This window comes from Crotalus tigris, unplaced genomic scaffold (genome assembly GCF_016545835.1).
Source record: "Crotalus tigris isolate CLP2741 ecotype Arizona unplaced genomic scaffold, ASM1654583v1 scf7180000018825.4774228, whole genome shotgun sequence".
Taxonomy (NCBI): Eukaryota; Metazoa; Chordata; class Lepidosauria; order Squamata; family Viperidae; genus Crotalus; species Crotalus tigris.
The window spans coordinates 4740654-4760707 of record NW_024097215.1 but is presented as its reverse complement, the minus strand read 5'-3'; the positions used below and the strand labels follow the sequence as shown (position 1 = coordinate 4760707).

Below are 20054 nucleotides of genomic sequence, written 5' to 3'. Positions count from 1 at the left end.
CAAAGCACCTGAAGGCAGGACGAGGAGCAATGAATGGAAACTAATCAAGGAGCGAAGCGACCTAGAACTAAGGACAAATTTCTTGACAGTTAGAACAATTAATTAGTAGAACAGCTTGCTTTCAGAAGTTGTGAGTGCTCCATCACTGGAGGCTTTTAAGGAGAGACTGGACAGGCACTTGTCTGAAATGGTGTAGGGTCTCCTGCCCGAGCAGAGGAGTTGGACTATAAGACCTCCAAGGTCCCTTCCAACTTTGTTATTCTGATATTCTATTATAATTTATTTTGATGCTCCTGAATCTCATCATACTCTATTTCCTTCACAGTACCTCCGGATGATCCAATCATTATTGGAGGACCGATCATCAGTCTGCGAGCTGGTGACCCCCTGAATCTTACCTGTCATGCTGACAATGCCAAACCAGCAGCATCTATCATCTGGATGAGGAGGGGAGAAGTCATCAATGGAGCAACCTATTCCAAGGTAAGCAGATCTGACACCTGGAAGGGAGCAAGCAAAGATAGTTTGGGTTTACAGAGTTTGCCACCAGGAGCTTTTGAATGAAGTATAGGTAGTCCTCCACTTACGACCACAATTTTTGTTGCTAAGCAAGGCAGTTTTGCTAAGTGGCTCAGGCCTGGTTTTACAACCTTTTTTATCACTATTGTTTGTCACAAATGGCATGACCTCAGGATTCAGCCATTGTAAATACATGCCAGTTGTCAGTGGCCAAGCACCCAAATTTGATCACGTGATTGTGGGGATGTGTAACCCTTGTAAGTGGTAAGGATCAGTGGTAAGTCACTTTTTTCAGTGCTGTTGTCATATTGAACAGTCACTAAATTAGTGGTTGTAAGCAGTGGTGGGATTCAAATATATGAACAACCGGTTCTCTGTGTGGATCACACTTCCGGATGTCCATTCTGAGCCTGGGCAAGAAAAAATTAGCTACCAGTTCTGCCAAACTGGTGCAAACTGGCTGAATCCCACCACTGGTTGTAAGTTGAGAACTGCCTTTGTTCAGATGCCTTCTTCTTGGAGATTTCAGCCCACATTCTTTCTGTCATACAACTCATGTCGTCACATCTGGCATTCCATCCCAGCACTGAATCCAGACCTACTTAGTTTTAGAAAAGAGGGGGAGTTATGTGCTTTTGTACAATGCTCTGGGATCTTCTTTTTGAAGAACAATAGAAGTAGAATAAGTAGTCGGGATAATGCTCTTTTCTCTAAATCGTAATATAAGAAGCTCAAGTGATATGGGGTAGGTGCTCAGCAGGGAAGCCAGAATGGATAAATATACTATTGTTTCATATACTACATAGCGTTGTATGAAATCCAAATGACCAATAGGCACCCACAACCTGGATCCCACAGAGGTTGAGATAATACCAAGCCACTTTGCAAAATGGGGGGAAGAGACCCAAACATGGAGACAAGCAAAGACAGAACTGTAAAACCAAGGATTTGGAGCAAAACAAACTTTATTCAGGGCAAATTGTCCCCCTGCAGCTGGAGAGACCAGAAGCTAGGCTGTACACCATCCTTTGGTCTCCAGCTGAGCATTTTGCCAATATGACACCGGGCTATAATTTCTGAAAGAGCGCTCGGTGCCTGAGTGCAGCATTATATTAGTTTCTAAGAGTTTTATTTCCACTGTAAAGAAAACTCTGCTGCTGAAAACACCACCAAAGGTGCCTCACAGGCAAGCAAAAAGCAGGAGACTTCAGGAAGCAAAGGCTGTGGAAAGTAATAGCTCTCACCTCTGCATATTATAAGCTGCCATCTTGAAGATGTCAGCCTCACCTTCGTGCCTCTTGGCACAACTTTTATCTTGGGCTGCCTTGAAGTTTTATTATTATTATTGCAGGAGTGGAAATCTAGGTTCATATGATTTTGTTGTATGTTTGTATTTGGATGGCAAGAAGATGCCACTTTCCTGATGATTGATCCTTGCTGGTGTGGCTGATTGAAAGTGAGAAGGCAGAAGGAAGGAGCTTAGATACCCAGCAACAGACATGATGGTGAAGAATGCTTAGTAGGTAGGCTCAGCTGTGAAGACCAAAGACTATCCTGAACATAATCTGATCTGAATCTGTAGTCCAATACAGTTTTGAGATGATGTGAAGCATCCATTTGGAGAGAACTGGTCTATTCTTGTTAGTCCATACTTGCTGGCTTTAGGCTTCTGGCAAAAGGTTTTCCCCTCCTCACCACAAATCTTAAGAATCTGGAACTTCCCATTGACACAGCTGCAATGAGATTCAGAACTCACAACCAAGGAAGGTCAAGTCCAGAATCAAGGAAGGTTTGATTGCCCATGATGAGATTGTTCAAGTAAAGTCCCAGCTTGGTCAGGAATAGAATAGAATAGAATAGAATAGAATAGAATAGAATAGAATAGAATAGAATAGAATAGAATAGAACAGACCTTGACGGTCTTCTAGTCCAGCCCCCTGCTCAGGCAGGAAACCTTATACCATTTCAGACAGGTGATTGTCTAGTCTCTTCTTAAAAATCTCCAGTGATGGAGCACCCACGATTTCTGGAGGCAAGCTGTTCCACTGGTTAATTGTCCTCACTGTTAGGAACTTTCTCCTTAATTCCAGGTTGATTCTCTCTTTGATCAGTTTCCAACCATTGTTTCTCGTCCTTCCCTCTGCTGCTCTGGTGAACAACCTGACCCCCTCTTCTTTGTGGCAGCCCCTCAGATACTAGGACACTGCTATCATGTCTCCCCTATTCTTTTCTTTAGACTAGCCAAACCCAAGTCCCGCAGCCATTCTTCATATGTTTTCGCCTCCAGGCCTTTGATCATCTTAGTTGCCCTTCTCTGAATTTTTTCCAAACTCTCAACATCTTTTTTGTGATATGGTGACCAAACTTGGCTGCAGTATTCCAGGTGTGGTCTTAGTAGGGCTTTGTAAAGCGGTACTAATACTTCGCGTGATCTTGATTCTGCGCCTCTGTTTATACAACCCAGGATTGTGATCTGCTTGGTTCTTGTTGAAAAGAGCCAATCACCACTCTAATTGATGTCTGGAACTAATCCAGGACCTAGGAAATCTTAACAGATGGGAAAGATTGTTTTCCCAACAGAGGTTTCACTACATGTGGCAATTGCAGACCAGTCTGGGACCAGCCCCACATTCACACCATATCTATGCACAGGAACTGCATGTCTCAATCCTTTGAATGGCAGATAGTCATTTCTCTGAATTGATTGTTTACTTGCTTGCTTGCTTTTGTTTGCTCAGGACAAAGTGCTTCTGCTTTTGTGAACATCATATCTGATGTTGTTTGGAAGCGATCCAAAGAAAACTACTGCATACACAGATTCTTTGTGTACAATTTATAATTTAGTGGCAAAACATCAGATTTGCATGCAAATGTTTTCAGGTTCAGTGGTTAGCACCTACAGTAAACTCTTGCACAAAGCTCAGAAACTGGAAAATGGCTGCCGTTGAGACTGACAGCATTAGGCTGAACGGCCAACAGTCTGGCTTAGCGTAAAGGCAACTTCTAATATTCTTATGGAGACCTATGCAGCTTCTGTTCCAAAAACGCTTGGAGGCCCATGCTGATATTGTCCCTTATTCCACAGTTTCATAACCACAGATATGGTCTTCTGAATGCTCCCAGAAGACAGGCCTATTCCTCTCCCATCAATGAGCACAAACTGAAGAAGTATTGACATGTTGATCAGTGTACACTAGCAAGATCAGGAACAGAAGAAGGCAGAAATAATATCGAACAATATTGCCTTACAGACAGAGCCAGTTTGGCGTTGTGGTTAAGGAGCCAAAATAGAAATTAGGAGTTCAAACTCCATCTTAAGCACATATCCAGCTGGATGTCCTCAAGCTAGCCACACACTCTCAGCCCTGGGAAGAAAAAGGCAAGTGCAAAACACTTCAGAAAATCTTGCTCAGAAGACGTAGGGAGTAATGCAGAATCTAGAGCAGGCAGTCGCTAGGAGTCAACCCTGATTTTTGAAGACCACCCCAAAATTTTCCTTCTATGTAAAATACAGCCATTTATTTAGTGACCATTCAAAGTTACAACGGCACTGAAAAACATGACAGTCACACTTATGACCATTGCAGCATCCCCATGGTCATAGGATTAAAATTTGGATGCTTGGCAACTGGTTCATATTTGTGATGGTTGCCGTGTCCTGGGGTCATGTGATTTTTTCCCTTTTGTGGCCCTTCTGGCAAGCAAAGTCAATGCAAAAGCCAGATTCATTTTACAGTTGTGTTACTAACTTAACAACTGCAGTGATTCACTTAACAGCTGTGGCAGGAAAGGTCCTAAAATGGGGCTGAATTGACTTGACTGTCCCACTTATCAACAGAAATCTTGGGCTCAATTGTGGTGGTAAGTCGAGGACTACCTATACAGAGAGTCCCTCTTTTTTGACTTTCTGTGACCTTGGTTAGTTAAAATATCTTTGGGGCTAGGCTGCCTTCTGCTCTCTGCCTTCACCCCCCTTTACAAACTCCATCCTTCGGGCCCTGTTCTGCTATCGTGGAATGAGCCCAGCCTCTGATTTATTCTGATTTATTCTGACCCGTTTCTCGAGGCCACCTGATTTGCCTGCAATCTCACCAGAAGATTCTTGCTTTATTACACCCAAACCCTAAGACAGTGTTTCTCAACCTTGACAATTTTAAGGCATGTGGACGTCAACTCCCAGAATTCCACAGCCAGCATTGCTGGCTGTGGAATTCTGGGAGTTGACATCCACATGCCTTAAAATTGTCAAGGTTGAGAAACACTGCCCTAAGACATTTAATTCTTCCTAAACACAAGCCATCGTTTCGGAAAGAACCTTTGGGAGACCAAAGTTGCAAGAGAAAAAGAAAATGGGAGAAGAAAAGACAAGGCATGGATTTCGGAAAGCCCAACACAGATGGTGCTATTTGCACCTTGGTGTGCTGAAATAATCCCTTCTCTGAATTCTCCTGTTTCTTTTAGATGCCTTTGCTCACTCTTCCTACTCCCCTTCTTTTTTTTTTTAATTAAAATTTTTATAAACATTTTACAATAAAATCCCTCCCCCCTCCCATTAACCCTCCCCCCCTTCCCAGAGCTGAGTACAGAGCTAAAAACAACAAAAAAAGAACATAAAAAATTAAATAAAAATCAATCAATTATACATAAATCCTAAAAAAAATTAAAACCCCTTTAACTCCATTACAATAAAATCAACAAATCTAACCAAAACAATTTTATACAATAAGTTATTCAAAAGCTAAATAATACTTTCTAATCCCATATTTGTTCTGAACAAAATTTACCCATCTTTTCCATACAGAGTTGTATCTCTCTTGTGAATGGTCTTTCAGATAAGCCGATGTTTTTGCCATTTCTTTACTCCCCTTCTATGGGTCGTCACCATCGACACAAGAAGCACACACTCTCATTTTTCAGAATACCGTGAGAATGCAGAAGAGGAATTAAGTCAGGGGCTTAACTTTGCCTCCCAAAATTCCAGCCAAGACTAATTAGAACCAGTGCTCCCTACCCTCATTTTGTGTTGAATGAATTCCAGTCTGGTCCATTCATAAGACATTCTGCCTGCAGATTTTTTTCTGAGCCTGGTACAAAAATCTGCTTGCCCTCTCCTATTTATAAGTCTACTCCCTTATGTAAAAGAAAAAGAAAAGAGTAGAATGCATCAAATCTCTTTCTATCCTACCTATACCCAATTCCAGATTAGGGAAAGCTATTCAATCCCAGAATGAGGTTGCTAAATTGCTAAAACAAATACTGGTATTCCAGTAAAGTAGTCCTCGGCTTATAACAGTTCGTTTAGTGACCGTTCAGAGTTAACAACGGCACTGAAAAAAGTGACTTACGACTGTTTTTCACACTTACGACCGTTGCAGCATCCCCAAGGTCAAGTGATCAAAATTTGGATGCTTTGCAACTGATTCATATTTATGACGGTTGCAGCGTCCCGGGATCATGGGATCCCCTTTTGCGTTCTTCAGACAAGCGAAGTCAACGGGGAAGCCAGACTAACTTAACAACTGCAGTGATTCACTTAACAACTGTGGCAAGAAAGGTTGTAAAAGGAGGCAAAATTCATTTAACAAGTGTTTCACTTACCAACATAAATTTTGGGCTCAAATGTGGCCGTAAGTCAAGGACTTCCTGTATTTGTTTTCCTAAGCTGATGAATTCCACCTGGATGAGGTTTCCAGTCCATATGTCCAACCTATCTGAAAAGATGCAGAATAATGTTCTTCAATGGTCTCCTTTTGCAAAGCTTGCTACAAGTACGTTCTATAGCGCTCTACATACGTTCATTTGGAATTACTTCAGATCTTCCTTAAGGATCCGTTCAAAACAAAACAGGGATTTCTGTTTAGATAAAAAAAAATACTTTAACCTGCCAAAGCAAACCTCACTGTAACCTGGACAGTAGCAAAATGAATTCTGCCTTTGTCTCTTATTTGTCCTTGGGTGGGGTAGGCATAAAATTGGCATAATAATATTGTGCTTTTTAAGAAAGTTATATTATAAATAAATAATAAAATTTTAATTATAATTTTAAATTTTATATAGGTAGGTAGGTAGGTAGGTAGGTAGGTAGGTAGGTAGGTAGGTAGGTAGGTAGATAGATAGATAGATAGATAGATAGATAGATAGATAGATAGATAGATAGATAGATAGATAGATAGATAGATAGATAGATATACAATTTTAGAAGCTGGGTCTTTTTTAAATACACCTAGACAAACAGATTCAGATTTGTCTAAATGTTTATTGTTTGGCAAGGTTTTGGGGGGTGTTTTTTTTTTTAAGATTTGGTATATATAATATTTTTTTAGATTTGTTATGTATTTTTTTTTCCAGTACTGAAAGATATATGGAGAGACAGATTTGGACTGACCACAATTTTCTACTTTTAAACTCTGTTCCCATTATGTTACTTCATTATCAAAAGCTTAAGAGAGATAATGAGGGTAATAGAAGAATGTTCAGTATTAATTCTAAGTATGAAAAAACAGGTTTTTAAAAGTGCTATGAAAAATCTATTAAAATTAATTAAAATCCAATTAATTAAAATCCACAACCCACCTTCCACTGCCTGAATCCCAAAACCAACCCAAATAGAAAGACTATAAGAAAATAGGAATTAATTTCTTATTTCAGGGGAGGATTAACAAATATAACTGAACAGCCAAAGGAGAACATGGACAATTGGAAAAGAGGACAGAATAACTGTCATTTTCTTGGCATCTACAGCAAAACCTACAATGGAAAACTGCAAAAAAATATACAGTGGTATCTTGATATGCATCACTAATTAGTTCTGGGAGATGTGATGAGTACCAAACATTTTTTTCCCATAAGGAATAATGTACTGAGTCACAAGGCAGCTGACAACAACATGTTCTAGCTTGTTCATTGAGTACTAAACAAACAATGAGTACTGGGACAAAATTTTCATGTCAAAATGTGTTGAGTATCAATTTTGATGAAAACAGTTGAGTACCAAAGCACAATGTACTTAGGTCTACGGGTATATGAAATTAGTTGTTCCAGAATTTTTTTTTCAGTTGCAATTCTTTTCCAACAAAGCTTTATTTTCAAGACCCCATGCTAGCAATAATAGACAATCAACGATGGTGCAATTTCCAAATTTCACCATAGAATGTATGAGTTGTATGACCTCCGAGTTCTGGAAGTACAAGGATGTAAAGAGCAAAGTCCTTCACAGCTAAAGTTAAAACTCGGGAAAAACTCTTGAGCACAAAAGACATTCTAGATTTGTCTCCGATTGAAAATTGTGTCAAGAAGAAATCTAGACTTGATTACTTTGCAGGAGACCTAGAGAACTCAGTAAATATCTACTTCTGAGTCATATCATCATCAGCATCAAAAAAAAAGAGTGCCATTCTTGAATTTCATATCTTGCTGAGGAATGGGCTGATTTATTAGAATCCCACTCCCTGTAGAATAGGATTTCTGAAATTCTGGCTATTTAATGCTCTTAAATAAAAGGATGGTGGGCGAATGGACATACACCAGGTATCTCTTGGAGTGAAGAGCATATCTCAATTCTTAAAGACCCCATAAAAGCAAGCAAAAGATTCAGATCAGGTATGACAAGAGATTAATTCTGAGACAAACTGCATTTGCACCCTTCTCATGATACATTACAAAAAGCTTTAAACTTTTGAATGGGATCTCTCCAGTGTCTGCACCTGGGCACCTTTGGTATTTAGCAGTGTGGAGGGTTGGCAATGAAGTGCCATAAGGCTGGTGCCCTTTTGAGATGCATACAAAAACATTTTCAGTTCTGCATGGTAATCAGCTTTGAAATATTCTATTTTATTAATATGCATGGCTTGTCTAACGAGATAGAATTAAACATGCTGACTGAAAGAACTGATGGAAAAAAATGATAAATATTATAAATTTAGATAAGCAAGCAGGTCCAGATCCAGAATGGCAGATTTGGCATTTTGCAAGGCACAAAATGTTCACTTCCCTTGGTTCTAGATTTATTTATTGCTTTGCTGAGGATCTCTGATACCCAAAGTCCCTTGTTTCTAGATTTATTTATTGATTTGCTAAAGACCTTTGATATCCAACTTCCCTTGGTTCTAGATTTATTTACTGCTTTGCTAAGACCTCTGATACCCAATGTACCTTGGTTCTAGATTTATTGCTTTGCAGAGGACCTCTGATACCCAACAGATTGCTATCCATAACTTGCTTTTGTTCTGTGCACTTTGGATTGGAAATAGGCACTTTGTGCCTATTTCACCAAAGATTTCCACATGGCTCACAGTTCATTGAAAGCTCAACACTATAACAGAGGCTTAACACTCAGGGATGACTGACACAACCACAAAACCCCACAAATTATTTACTGAAATATCTATAATCATTTCCTAAAGCACCTTAGCACAAGGTACAATCAATGAAATAAAGCAATGATCAATATCAATTATGCATCTGTTTTTGCAACCAAAAACTTTGGTCAATTCACTTGGTGTAGAAACTGAAATCAGTGATGAAACCATTCAAGCTCTTGGCAGGAGTGCATTAATATGTCTGGGTAGGACAACCAAAAATTCTTGATTTGTATCTCCAGCTAAAACGGTGCTCCCATTTTCTCTTGACAGATCTTAACTCTTGGGAAGAGATGCAACCATTGAGGTTCCGTTCAAGACTTTGAATGCCATCACTGATATTTTCTCTCAGACTAAAAGCCTATTGGTGGCTGGTACAGTTTCTTTAAATCTTTGAGCCAGCAATATGGAAATTGAAATAGATTTCAAGCTCTTTCCTCTGTATTTTATTGTTGACCTTGTTAGCTTCAGTTTGTTCCTCCCTTTTAATGCAGGATCAGTTAGTTTGCATAGTTTCAGTGCTAAAGGCTGATCCTATTCAAATGTTCTATCCTTTTTCAAAACTTAATAATGTGTTGACACTTGCCCTTCCATTTCCTAAACATTTCTCTCCCTGCAAAAGAATACTTTTTTTCAATTGTATTCCTCCAGATGCTTCAGGATGTCCTTTAATGTTGTCTGAGGGTTACTATTTTTTCCTAGGAGTAGAAGATACTGACACTTTTATTATTTCATTAAAAACTTCCTCACTCTGACGTCTCCTCTCCTTGTCCTGCTAACGCAAGAAATACCCTTAGGGTGTTTCCCATTGGGAAAACATGGAAGCTGCAGGGCAAGGAAGCTACAGTGAAAGAAAGTTCAGACTCAAATTCCTTCTTACTTAGCACAAGGATCCTGAACCCTCGTCGTCCTTTGAGAATCTCACCCATGTTTCCTTTAATCTTCAGGAAAAAGATATAAAGCAATTTCTTTCCTCTCCAATTAAAGCAGAAGGGTTGGCGAAGGGCAGGAGATACGTTCAGCAGAACACCAAAAGTAGTAACTGGTTCTTCACTTTCTTCTGTAGACTGTAGTTCGTGATGGCAAGAGAGAAAGCATCATCAGCACCCTGTTCGTCTCTCCATCCGACATTGAGAATGGCCAAAGCATCGTCTGCCGAGCTACCAACAAAGCAGTTCCAAGTGGAAAAGAGACTTCAGTCACCATTGACATCCAACGTGAGTGTGTTGGCAGGTCCTTTCGCCGTTTTCTTCCACACAACATTCCCACTGTATCAAAAGTGCTTTTTTCGAAAGCCAAGTGGACTTTCTTTCTTTGTTTGTTTTTAATTGGAAGACGTTTCGCTTCTCATCCAAGAAGCTCCATCGGTTTCACGCCCCCATTTTGCACACTGATTCCACACCCATTTACACACGGGTTCAAGTGGCCTCAACAGAATGATAACAACCAGATGACTGCAAAGAAATATGATCCTTCCATTCCCCTCCCACCCCTCAGTCCTATCACAACTAAGCCTTCCATCTCACCCACCATCCAATGAAGCTTCTTGGATGAGAAATGAAATGTCTTCAAATAAAAACAAAGAAAGAAAGTCCACTTGCCTTTCGAAAAAGCACCTTTGAGACTACCATGACCAGGATGATTGAAAATCTCCATAGATATTCACACTGTATGGAGAAGGAGTCAGAAATGAGATTACCTATACATTCATTGTGGTCTATCCTCTTTACCTAATCCAATTACCATAAAAAGCTATTGGAGAATTGCTACCACCCTCAACCATCTGTAACTCCAGGATATTTGGGAGGGGGTGGGAAGAGAAGGGAGCCTGGCAGTTAAACTGGGACACCAAATCTATGTGAATGTGATTCTGTATGCACACTCTAGTTTAGTTGTCTCTTTGTTGGCTTGTTCAATGTTGAAATTGATCAGCAGAAAAGACAGCATTGAGGTGACAATATTGCCAAATTTCCCTTTTTTGTGGTTGGGGAATGGTACTATAAGAGAAAGTTGATGAATTCTCAGGGGTTTTCAGTAATGTAAGAGGCAGAGAGTAGAAATAAGGAATGTTGTTTTTTGCCATGGTGGAAAAGAAACGTAGATTTCCACATCTAGTAAGAATAAGGCTTCAGAAGATGCCAGAACATGTCTCATATTACTGAACACCCAACAACTAGCAAACTTTTGATGTTATTATAGCATTCTGTAGTTTGCCCAGGAGGAATGTTTACAGTGCACATATTCTTAGGGCATTCATGATACATATGCTGTAGCAATAGATGGGAGAGCATGACAAATTGCCTGTGTTTGTTTACTTGAAGAATTGAAGAAATTGAATGTGTTGTACCTCTCCTCTCCCTCCCCCCCCAAAAAAATCCCAAAAATAACATAGGGACATTTGAATCTATTTACTCTTATTTACTCCTATTTGAATTGATTTACTCCTAGTGAGCAGTCTTTCACTGGTCAGTCATTAAGGCCAAACGAGTCTTCTCATCCGCATCGAAATGCAAGTCAGTTGTAGCCTAAATAATTTAGTGTTTGCAATGGCTAGCAGTTATTGCCAGATGAATTGTCAAGATTCAAAGCATCCTGAAAATGAAAGTCTAGGGAAACACGGAAAAGGCAAAGGGGAAGGTATGTTGCTGAGTTAACATGTCTTGATGGAGCTGATGTTCCGGTGTTATTAAAGTGAGGAAAACTTACAGAGAGGGGTTAATAATGTAATTTAGCTGGCTGGAGCTTAAATTGCTGAAAAGTGGTCTCAGCTCATCTGTTGAGAGAGGAACAACATAGTAGCTTCTAAGTGGAGTGAATAGGGTATCAGTCCAAAACAAGGGACACAGGCACGGGAAGTGTGTTGGAGAAAATTATGGATGTACGGCATTATTGAATGCTAAGTTGTAAATGAGAAGACATGAAACTCTTTTTAAGCAGTAAACAAGCTTTGCTTTAATGGTTATAACTTGTGGACAGACTATATTTGCATCGCAAGTAAATAAGCAGACTTTTTACTAAGTTCAATTCAATTTAATTTAAAATTTAGTAAAATTTTATGCTTTACAAAATTTGCATAACATTCAAAAACAAGCAACAATATTAAAAAAAACACAGAAACAATACAAAACAAAGGAACAGTGACACCAAAGGAAAACATATTCAGAGAAGTTTCTGCCCTGAAAGTAGTCCATGTTGAACTGTCTGGCACTGTCAACTAACAGGAACTGATCACAGGAAATGTTTAATGACATTTTGTATTAAGCCATAAAATGTTCCATGGTCATTTTTACGTCATAAAATGTTTTCTAAAACTTGGCCAAATTTCAGTTCCACAGGAATGTGTCCTGGATTTGGGGTGCATTCTGTAAGTTAGCTAATTTGAAAATGTTGGTTGAAAATATTTTGCACCATTTCGCCCAGTTAGAGGTTATAGACACAAAAGTGCTTTTTTTAAAAAGGCAACCGGCCTTATACTGCTTATTCTTATCTGTGCCCTCCAAGTGGCCTGAGGGACTCTCAGAGAGAGTGCTAATGAACAGATGATTACAAGGAGCATAAATCCTTTCATCCTCCACCCTTCAGTCAGAACTGAAGAAGCTTCTTGGTTGAGAAGTGAAATATCATCAAGGACAAGCAAAGAATGTCCAGTTGCCTCTTAAAAGAAGCACCTTTGGGACAACCACACTCTGGATGACTTAGAATCTCCATAGACCAGTGGTTCTCAACCTTTTTAATGCCGCGACCCCAACCGGTTGTAAGTCGAGGACTACTCAACCGGTCGTAAGTCGAGGACTACTCAACCAGTCGTAAGTCGAGGACTACTCAACTGGTGCAGCATCGTTTGCAGAATGGGACTTTTGGCGGCCTCAGCAGGGCAGAGACAGCCTGGACAATTCCTATTGGCTTTTGAAAGCCAATAGAATTAGACTCTATTCAAGAGAGTCTATTCTATTGGCTTTCAAAAGCCAATAGAATAAAAGGGAGTAGCACAGCTTAGGAAAAGGGGGAAAAAATGGCGGACTGCGTTGTTTGGCTATCCGCGTGAAATGGTCGTTCGACCCCAAATGGGGTCCCAATCCACAGGTTGAGAACCACTGCCATAGACAGTCGCAGACACAAGAAATTTTAGCAGTATATAAATTCTAGGGAAGCATTCCAGTTTGAAAATGAAGCAGGGTTGCTGAACCAGAAGCAGGCAGTCCTGATGTTCACATGTCAACTACTGTCCAAAATGAAGACAGTGCTTCCATAAAAACTTCCAGATGTAATGAATGAAATTTATTCATTGGAGGACCTTGACTCTTTTAGCAGCTTAAACTTTCTGCAAAATTGGCCATTCTTCTTTAGATCAATGGAAACAACTATAGCATTGTCATTCTAGCTTTTTCCATACATGCCGTTTCAAATATTGGTAGTCTCCGTTTTGAACTGATGTTGCTTTTAAGTAGCAATGCTGCAAGAGATGAATGGTGTGAGAGCTGAATTAGTTCTGTGAACCAATCACCGCCCTCGTTGCTTTACAGAAATAATATTTCTTCATGGCTGAAAGGACATCATAAATATCTACACTTACTAATACAAGTCACCTACTTTTTGCATCTTTCAAGGAGGACAGATTAAGGGGAAATCCATTTTATATAAATGCAACATGGGTGGCTGAAATAAATCACTGGGGCTCAAGAAGAAAATAGCCAATACGAGCCCTTACCTGTCATTAAACAGCAGAGGACCTCCAGCTCTTTGTGTCCCACCCAGCTCTCAAAAAAAGAAACCTTGGTTTTGTTACAGAGAGTGAGCAACTCCAGCTGAAACATCTGTTCAAAGTGATTTTCATACCATCAGCCACATCAAAGCAGGCTCCTGTGAGGAATGTGCCAAACATCACAAGTGGGATTAAAATCATGTTTAATGGCTTGATATGCCATAAGCTATTTATATATCTAAGGCCCAGGGGCTATATGGAAATCGCATTCTGTGTGGATGCCAGGATGGAGTAAACTGGAGGAAAACAATTTTTGGGTTTTTTTTTTAGTCTTCGTGCACCAGAAGCTTTCTTCTACTCTGCTCACAACTCAGTGCTTAAGTTTGTAACTTTGGGATATCTTCGGAAATCAGGAGGGAGGGAGAAATAGTAAATCTACTCCATTGTCTATGCCACAAAACATCGGCAGTGTGATTGCTTGAACTTGGCAATGTGATTTCCTTTAAGTCAAAGCAAAAAGCATTCAAAATACATAATGTAATCCCTGAAATAGGCTAAATACAAATAGAAAGTTCCAGCTTTGTCCCTTTCATTGCATCACTCTGTCTAGTATGATTGTCAGTTCTATCCTCAAAATATTAAGAACAGGCCCAAGCTGAGTTTGCATTCCGTTTTATATTTCCACCAACTAAACATTTCCAAGAAGAAGAATGGATTGGGGCTTTCATTCCATTTCAAGGGAAAATTTAAAAAGTGTTTTGTGGCTACGGTGGTTTATAAGCAGCCCCTTTCATGAGCTAAAATGCAGGGGCAGTTCCTTCTGTGGCTTTATTACTTACAAAAGGCTTACACAAATGATCAATTGCTGATAAATAAAAATTCCATTATGTTGAATAAATATTTCTCTGCATTTATGCAAATTTTACTTGATTTCTAGGTTAGGAATCTCTAGCTTGCCTTTATAAGGCCATTAGGAAGCAGGATGGGTGCTTTGATTTTCACAGAGAAAATCAAAATACTTTTTTTACTTGTCCTTAATCTAAGGTAGAATTTGTTAAACTACTATAGGGGGAAAACATACATCCAACAGCCGAAAGGACTCTGATTTCTATGAGTACTAAGAGGATCCGTTTATACATCCTAAGCACAACTACTGTATTGTCAAACAATGGGGGAACTATCAAGAGAAGCTTGATTCATACATAATAAAGGAAGGTGATTAGCTGTTGTTGTCTAACAATAGAGAAGTGTCAAGATGCCTGCAAATGAATTAAGAGTGTACTGGATGTCTCTGGGCTGTGGCGGGAGCACACCTCATTTAAATTCCAACCTGTGCTTTCCCTGATTGTAATTCGGATTGCACATTTTAAAACGAGATTAAAGCAAATTGAAAATATCTATAATTTCTCATCATAACTTCCCAGCCAGAAGACCGTGGCTACACTCCTAACAAGGCGTTCATCCCAGCTTGGTAAAATCCTCACTACTACAAGGGGGAAGTCAGCAAGGAATAATTTACCCCAAGCAATTTTGAGTACTACTAACTAGGCCTTTATTTATTTATGGCTTTTCTTTCGTTCTTCCATCCAATCTGCTTTTGCTAAGTGAGTTTCATTAGTTTCAAAAAACCCACATTTCTTTGTGGGTTTTTTTTTTCCAGTTCATTCTACAGAATCTTGCAGTTCTTCAAACAATACGATGTGTCGTAGTGAGCCTTGCTATAAAAAAAACAAAAACAAAACAAAACAAAAAACAAGTTGCCTATGTACAGCTAGGCTTCTCTTATAACAGGATGTGGGGATTATAGGGATTAAGGTATCCATTTTAGGTCCAAAGTTTCTGGGGTGAATATCAGTCTCCAGCAATGAAGTTTCAGGCTGTGTTCTTTTTAATAAGGGACACGAATGCCATTGATCTCAGGGATTTGTCTAAACTGACCTATCTCCTGCTCTTTATTAAGTGACATTTTTGCAAAAGCTCTCCTTTTCTTGATGATGCTATGACTGTTTTCAAAACATTTAAGATATAGTCCACTCGCATGGTCTACTGCTAGAGAAAGAGATGGAGGCTACTTGCTCCTGTTCTTAAACACTTGTGTGGAGTTGGTATTTCTGTGCAGTTTAGTCATCCTTTGCATTTAAATTCTTTTGAGCGAGAAACTCCAAGCATCAAAGAAGAACTCAAATTCCTGCCACCGATCATCCCTTGGAGAGAACCAACCTAGAACTAAGGAGGAATTTCCTGACAATTAGAACAATTAATCATTGGAACGATTTGCCTCCAGAAGTTGTGGGTGCTCTAACACTGGGAGTTTTTAAGAAGCGATTGGGCAACCATTAGTCTGGAATGGTATAGGGTTTGCTGCTCAAGCAGGGGGTTGGACTAGAAAACCTCCAAGGTCCCTTCCAACTTTGTTATTCTGTTTTTCTGTTATGTCTGTTCCCACTGCCATTAAAGCTTCTGGGAGTACCATCAGAGACTGTAATTCTACATCATACCAGGGACTAGAGGCTGCGCAACCACCTGTTTTATATTCATGAGAAGCAGATGGCAGTTGGGCCATCCAGAAAAGTCTACTTCTCCATCTGGCCCATGGAAATTTTGGAACAGATGATACTTATTCTCTGCTAAGCAAGGTTATGGAATACTGATACTGAGAAGGCTCACCATTAGCAGGGAAGAACAAAACAAATGGAGCCATAATTGATGGTTGCAGATTCAAACACAATGTTGGGCCTCCAATATGTTTGAAATTTGCACTCAGTAATGTAACAGAATGTCTCTCTCCTTATTCAGGATGTCTTAAATTTGTGAGTGATGAATTAAATAAATTTTATACATTTTGAAGGCAATATCTTCTTCCCAATTGCTCCACAGGCATTTGGGTTGGCTCCCAGCATGAATAATGTTGATTACATCACAACAGATGCTTGCTTTTAGACTGTCACCCTGTATTTACTTTCCTGGAAGAAAAATTGCTTGAACATATTTGGAATTTACTTCTAGGTAACTTCACCCAAAAACACATTGCTGTAATAGTACTGAGCCCAAAGACTAATTATGTGAAGTTTTTTTTTCCTGTTTTATTTCCTAAAATGTTTAACCAGTAGGTTCAACTGATTTAAAAAATCATAACAGAATAATGACTCCCAGTAAACACCAGAAATCTGGAAAACAAATAATATACAGATAACATAAACCAGCTGAACAAGTGTAGGGACTGCAATGACAATTTTCTTTAAGTTCTATTTACCAAAGGCTCAAGAAATGGAATTATTCTATGGCAAATGACAGAAAATGAAAATGGTATTTGATGAATGAATTCCACAATCAGGCCACAGCCACAGAAATTTGGCTCGCTCTTCCTCTTGCAAGTACTCCAGAGTGGTTGACATGATTCCTTTTCTTGTTTGATTCACAACAGAAACCCATGGAGATGAGTTAAAGGCAGATAGAGGTGATGGAAGATACAAAGATTTGGCACTGTAGAATGTTGTTGTCATAGGCAGGTCACTTTATGGAAGATTTAAAACATTTGACACTGCAAAAATGGTGTGGTCATAGCCTGGCACAAAATTAAGATCTGGGAAGAGGAAGGTAGAAATTTGAGTGATAGAAACTTGAGAACTTATCTTTAATGAATCATCGTCATTCTTTACTACTGAAACAAAAGTTCTGGTGAACAACAAACATTATGTTGTTTCAAAGGATAGAATCCTATCCATTCTTTACTGTTTCTAAACACCCAGTACTGTAGTTGCTAGCTGATCACTTCACTGTTGACTTGGCCTCTCCTGCCCAACCCACTCTTTCTCTTGGTTCTGTGTATCTGGGAACAATCATGGGAGATCTTGAACTGCTCAGAAACCCAGGCACCTGTTTAAAGTGACAGAAGATCCTCATTTCACAGTTTTGTCAGTCTTGCTAGCAATGCATGACTCTGCTGAGGATCCTGATGAATCCTTAAATCCCCGGTCTTCCTCTTCACCGCACCAACCTTCACACCTAACTCCTACCCCATTCCTTAACATTCACCTAGTTCCTGCATTTCTTTTACCTTTTCCTTGACTTTGGGTGTCTTCCGTTTGGACCTCAAGCCCAAGCTGCTTCAGCAGTGTCATGCTCAGAAAAGTTTTCTACATCACATTGCAAGAACATGATAGGCTTTGTCAGGTGCTTTAAGTCTGCTTTTTCAGGTTGATTCTTCCTGACCCACCCACTAGCAGGGCACATGCCTGTATCGCAGCCTGAGCTGCCAAGTGGAGCATAATGGAGCACCCGCCTCCAGCAAATCTGTGTCAGCCAGAACACAGTTGGGAAATAGAAGCAATCTGGCACAGGCAGAACAGAAGGAACCGATCTGCTAGATGACAAGGGCCTCCTGTTTCAAATGTGACTGTATGACAACTTAATTTGCAGTACAAGAATTAACCCCATTCTCAAAACTGTCCTGGATTAGTTTAATTAATGACTTATTTGCAGGCTGATGGGCTCTGTGTTGAAATCGCTGGTGACTGGGTTCATAAAGGAAGCCCCCCTCCCCGTAAAATTGTGGAAATTTTCTTGCTTATAAACAAGTTCATAGGCAATTTAAAACTGGCCTTTGATGTCCGGAATGTGCCATAGCTAATGAGTGCATGTAAAACTCCATTTAAGTAACCGTTCTAGAAACGGTTTTGTGTCAGTTTACATTTACAAATATTACAGTACAAACAATAAAAACTCTTCCCAACGTGTGCCTGGTAAAAAGCTTGGGAAAACTCTTTCATTCTCTAGGTATGTGAAGATTCATATCATCCCATATCTGTAACTATATTGAGTTTTAACAATTCACTCACCGAGTAATTGTGCGGATGACATTTTAATAATTCCTTGTAAAATGTGTGAAATCTCTCTCACACACATATACATCTTTTTCACTCTATCACAGAGAGAGAGAGAGAGACAGAGACAGAGACAGACAGACAGACAGACAGACAGACAGACACAGACAGACAGACAGAGAATCCAATATTTTTTCCTGGATTTTTGTGAAATCTTTTCTTACTATTATATGGGTCTTCAAATAGTTCTGGATCCCATGGAAGAGAAAAGATGAATCTCTTTGAACAGCAGATCCGTGATTTTGATGGAATTTTGTCATAGTTCTACAGATATATTCTGTGTCTCCAAAAACTATCAGTTCTTGGGTTCCTATATAAGGACCATACACATAATTCAAGTGAAATCAGGCTACGATTAGGCTTTGTAAGGAAACCGGTGATGCACGACATAAGAAAATAGACCATGTCTGCAAACCACCAATTACTTTTGTATTTTGCTTCTCTTCTGAGAAAGAGGAGAAAGAAAATATTGGAGCTGGGAGGCTGGCAGGTTTACGTTTATTAGGAGTCTTCTTGGGCTTTGACAAAAGCCACTTGCGTCCTATGCCTTGAGATGCTTAATTTGCTCCAACCCCAAAATGCATGTGCAAATGGTTCTGGGTTATTTTTTTTTTCTAAAAAAGAAAGTAATACAGCTAAAGAAGCCTGCATTGAGGATCAAGAATTGCAAAATAATTCTTCCCTGAAACTATCAAGAGGATTATAGAAGGTTGCTCTTATTAAGCACCATGATAATAGAGCCCCTGAAATTTGTCAGTTCAAATGCCTTAATAAAATAGTAAAAAAATGCTTGCAAGAGTCATATCCCTCAGGCAGAAAATGGCCTCAGATGTCCCTAATCTGTGCATTTTTTATTTTATTTTTTTTGCTGTAAAGAAGATAAGTAAGGATGCCTTTGGCTTCCTTACTTATCTATTCTGCTCAACAAATCCTTTGGATCTATCCTGATATGGAAACAGAGATACATGGCAAATGAATGACCTTTCCACAGTCACTTGGGGAAGAAATTGCCAAACAAGTAGTAATTGCTCCCCGATTTACCCTGCCTTTAGAGCTATCATTCCTTCAAGAAAAGGAATTTCATTGTTGGGCCATTAGATTTTAGACACTGAAGGTCAAATAGGTATCTTGGCTAGTTACCACACATCCATACATCACAACAGCAGAGCAAACGGGAACCTTTCTTCAGAAAGACACATTTCTGTACACAAAACCATGAAAGCTAATAAATTGGCCATTGTGCTTTTTTTTACAGATCCACCTCTCGTCAATCTGTCAGTAGAACCTCAGCCTGTCCTTGAAGACAATACAGTAAAGTTTCACTGTTCTGCCAAAGCCAATCCAGCAGTTACCCAGTACAGGTAAATTCGTAAGTTTGTAAGTTCGTCTGGAAATAACCATCATTTATCCTTGCTTGTCTAAATGTTTTAAACTGCTTACAACCATAGAAATGCTTGCTAACTTTCTGTTCCCTTGAGTGTGTAAAACAAAACTGGTTAATAATTAAGCCAACTCAATCACTGCATTTGACTTAAACATTAGCTGGGCTAAGAAGTTATAGTTTTCACTGGATGTTAGTCTACTTGCAGGCAA

General features: G+C 39.4%; 1 protein-coding gene across 3 annotated transcripts in view; it reads left to right on the top strand.

Moving 5' to 3' along the window:
• Positions 1 to 306: 306 nt before the first annotated feature.
• Positions 307 to 20054, top strand: part of KIRREL3 (kirre like nephrin family adhesion molecule 3) — a 131805-nt gene continuing 112057 nt past the window's right edge. For all 3 annotated transcript variants that reach the window (XM_039356456.1, XM_039356455.1, XM_039356454.1), the window contains exons 1-3: positions 307 to 483; positions 9943 to 10093; positions 19717 to 19822. In XM_039356456.1, coding sequence (XP_039212390.1) covers positions 442 to 483; positions 9943 to 10093; positions 19717 to 19822 — 299 coding nt within the window. In that variant the 5' untranslated portion in view covers positions 307 to 441. The remainder of the gene's footprint in view (positions 484 to 9942; positions 10094 to 19716; positions 19823 to 20054) is intronic.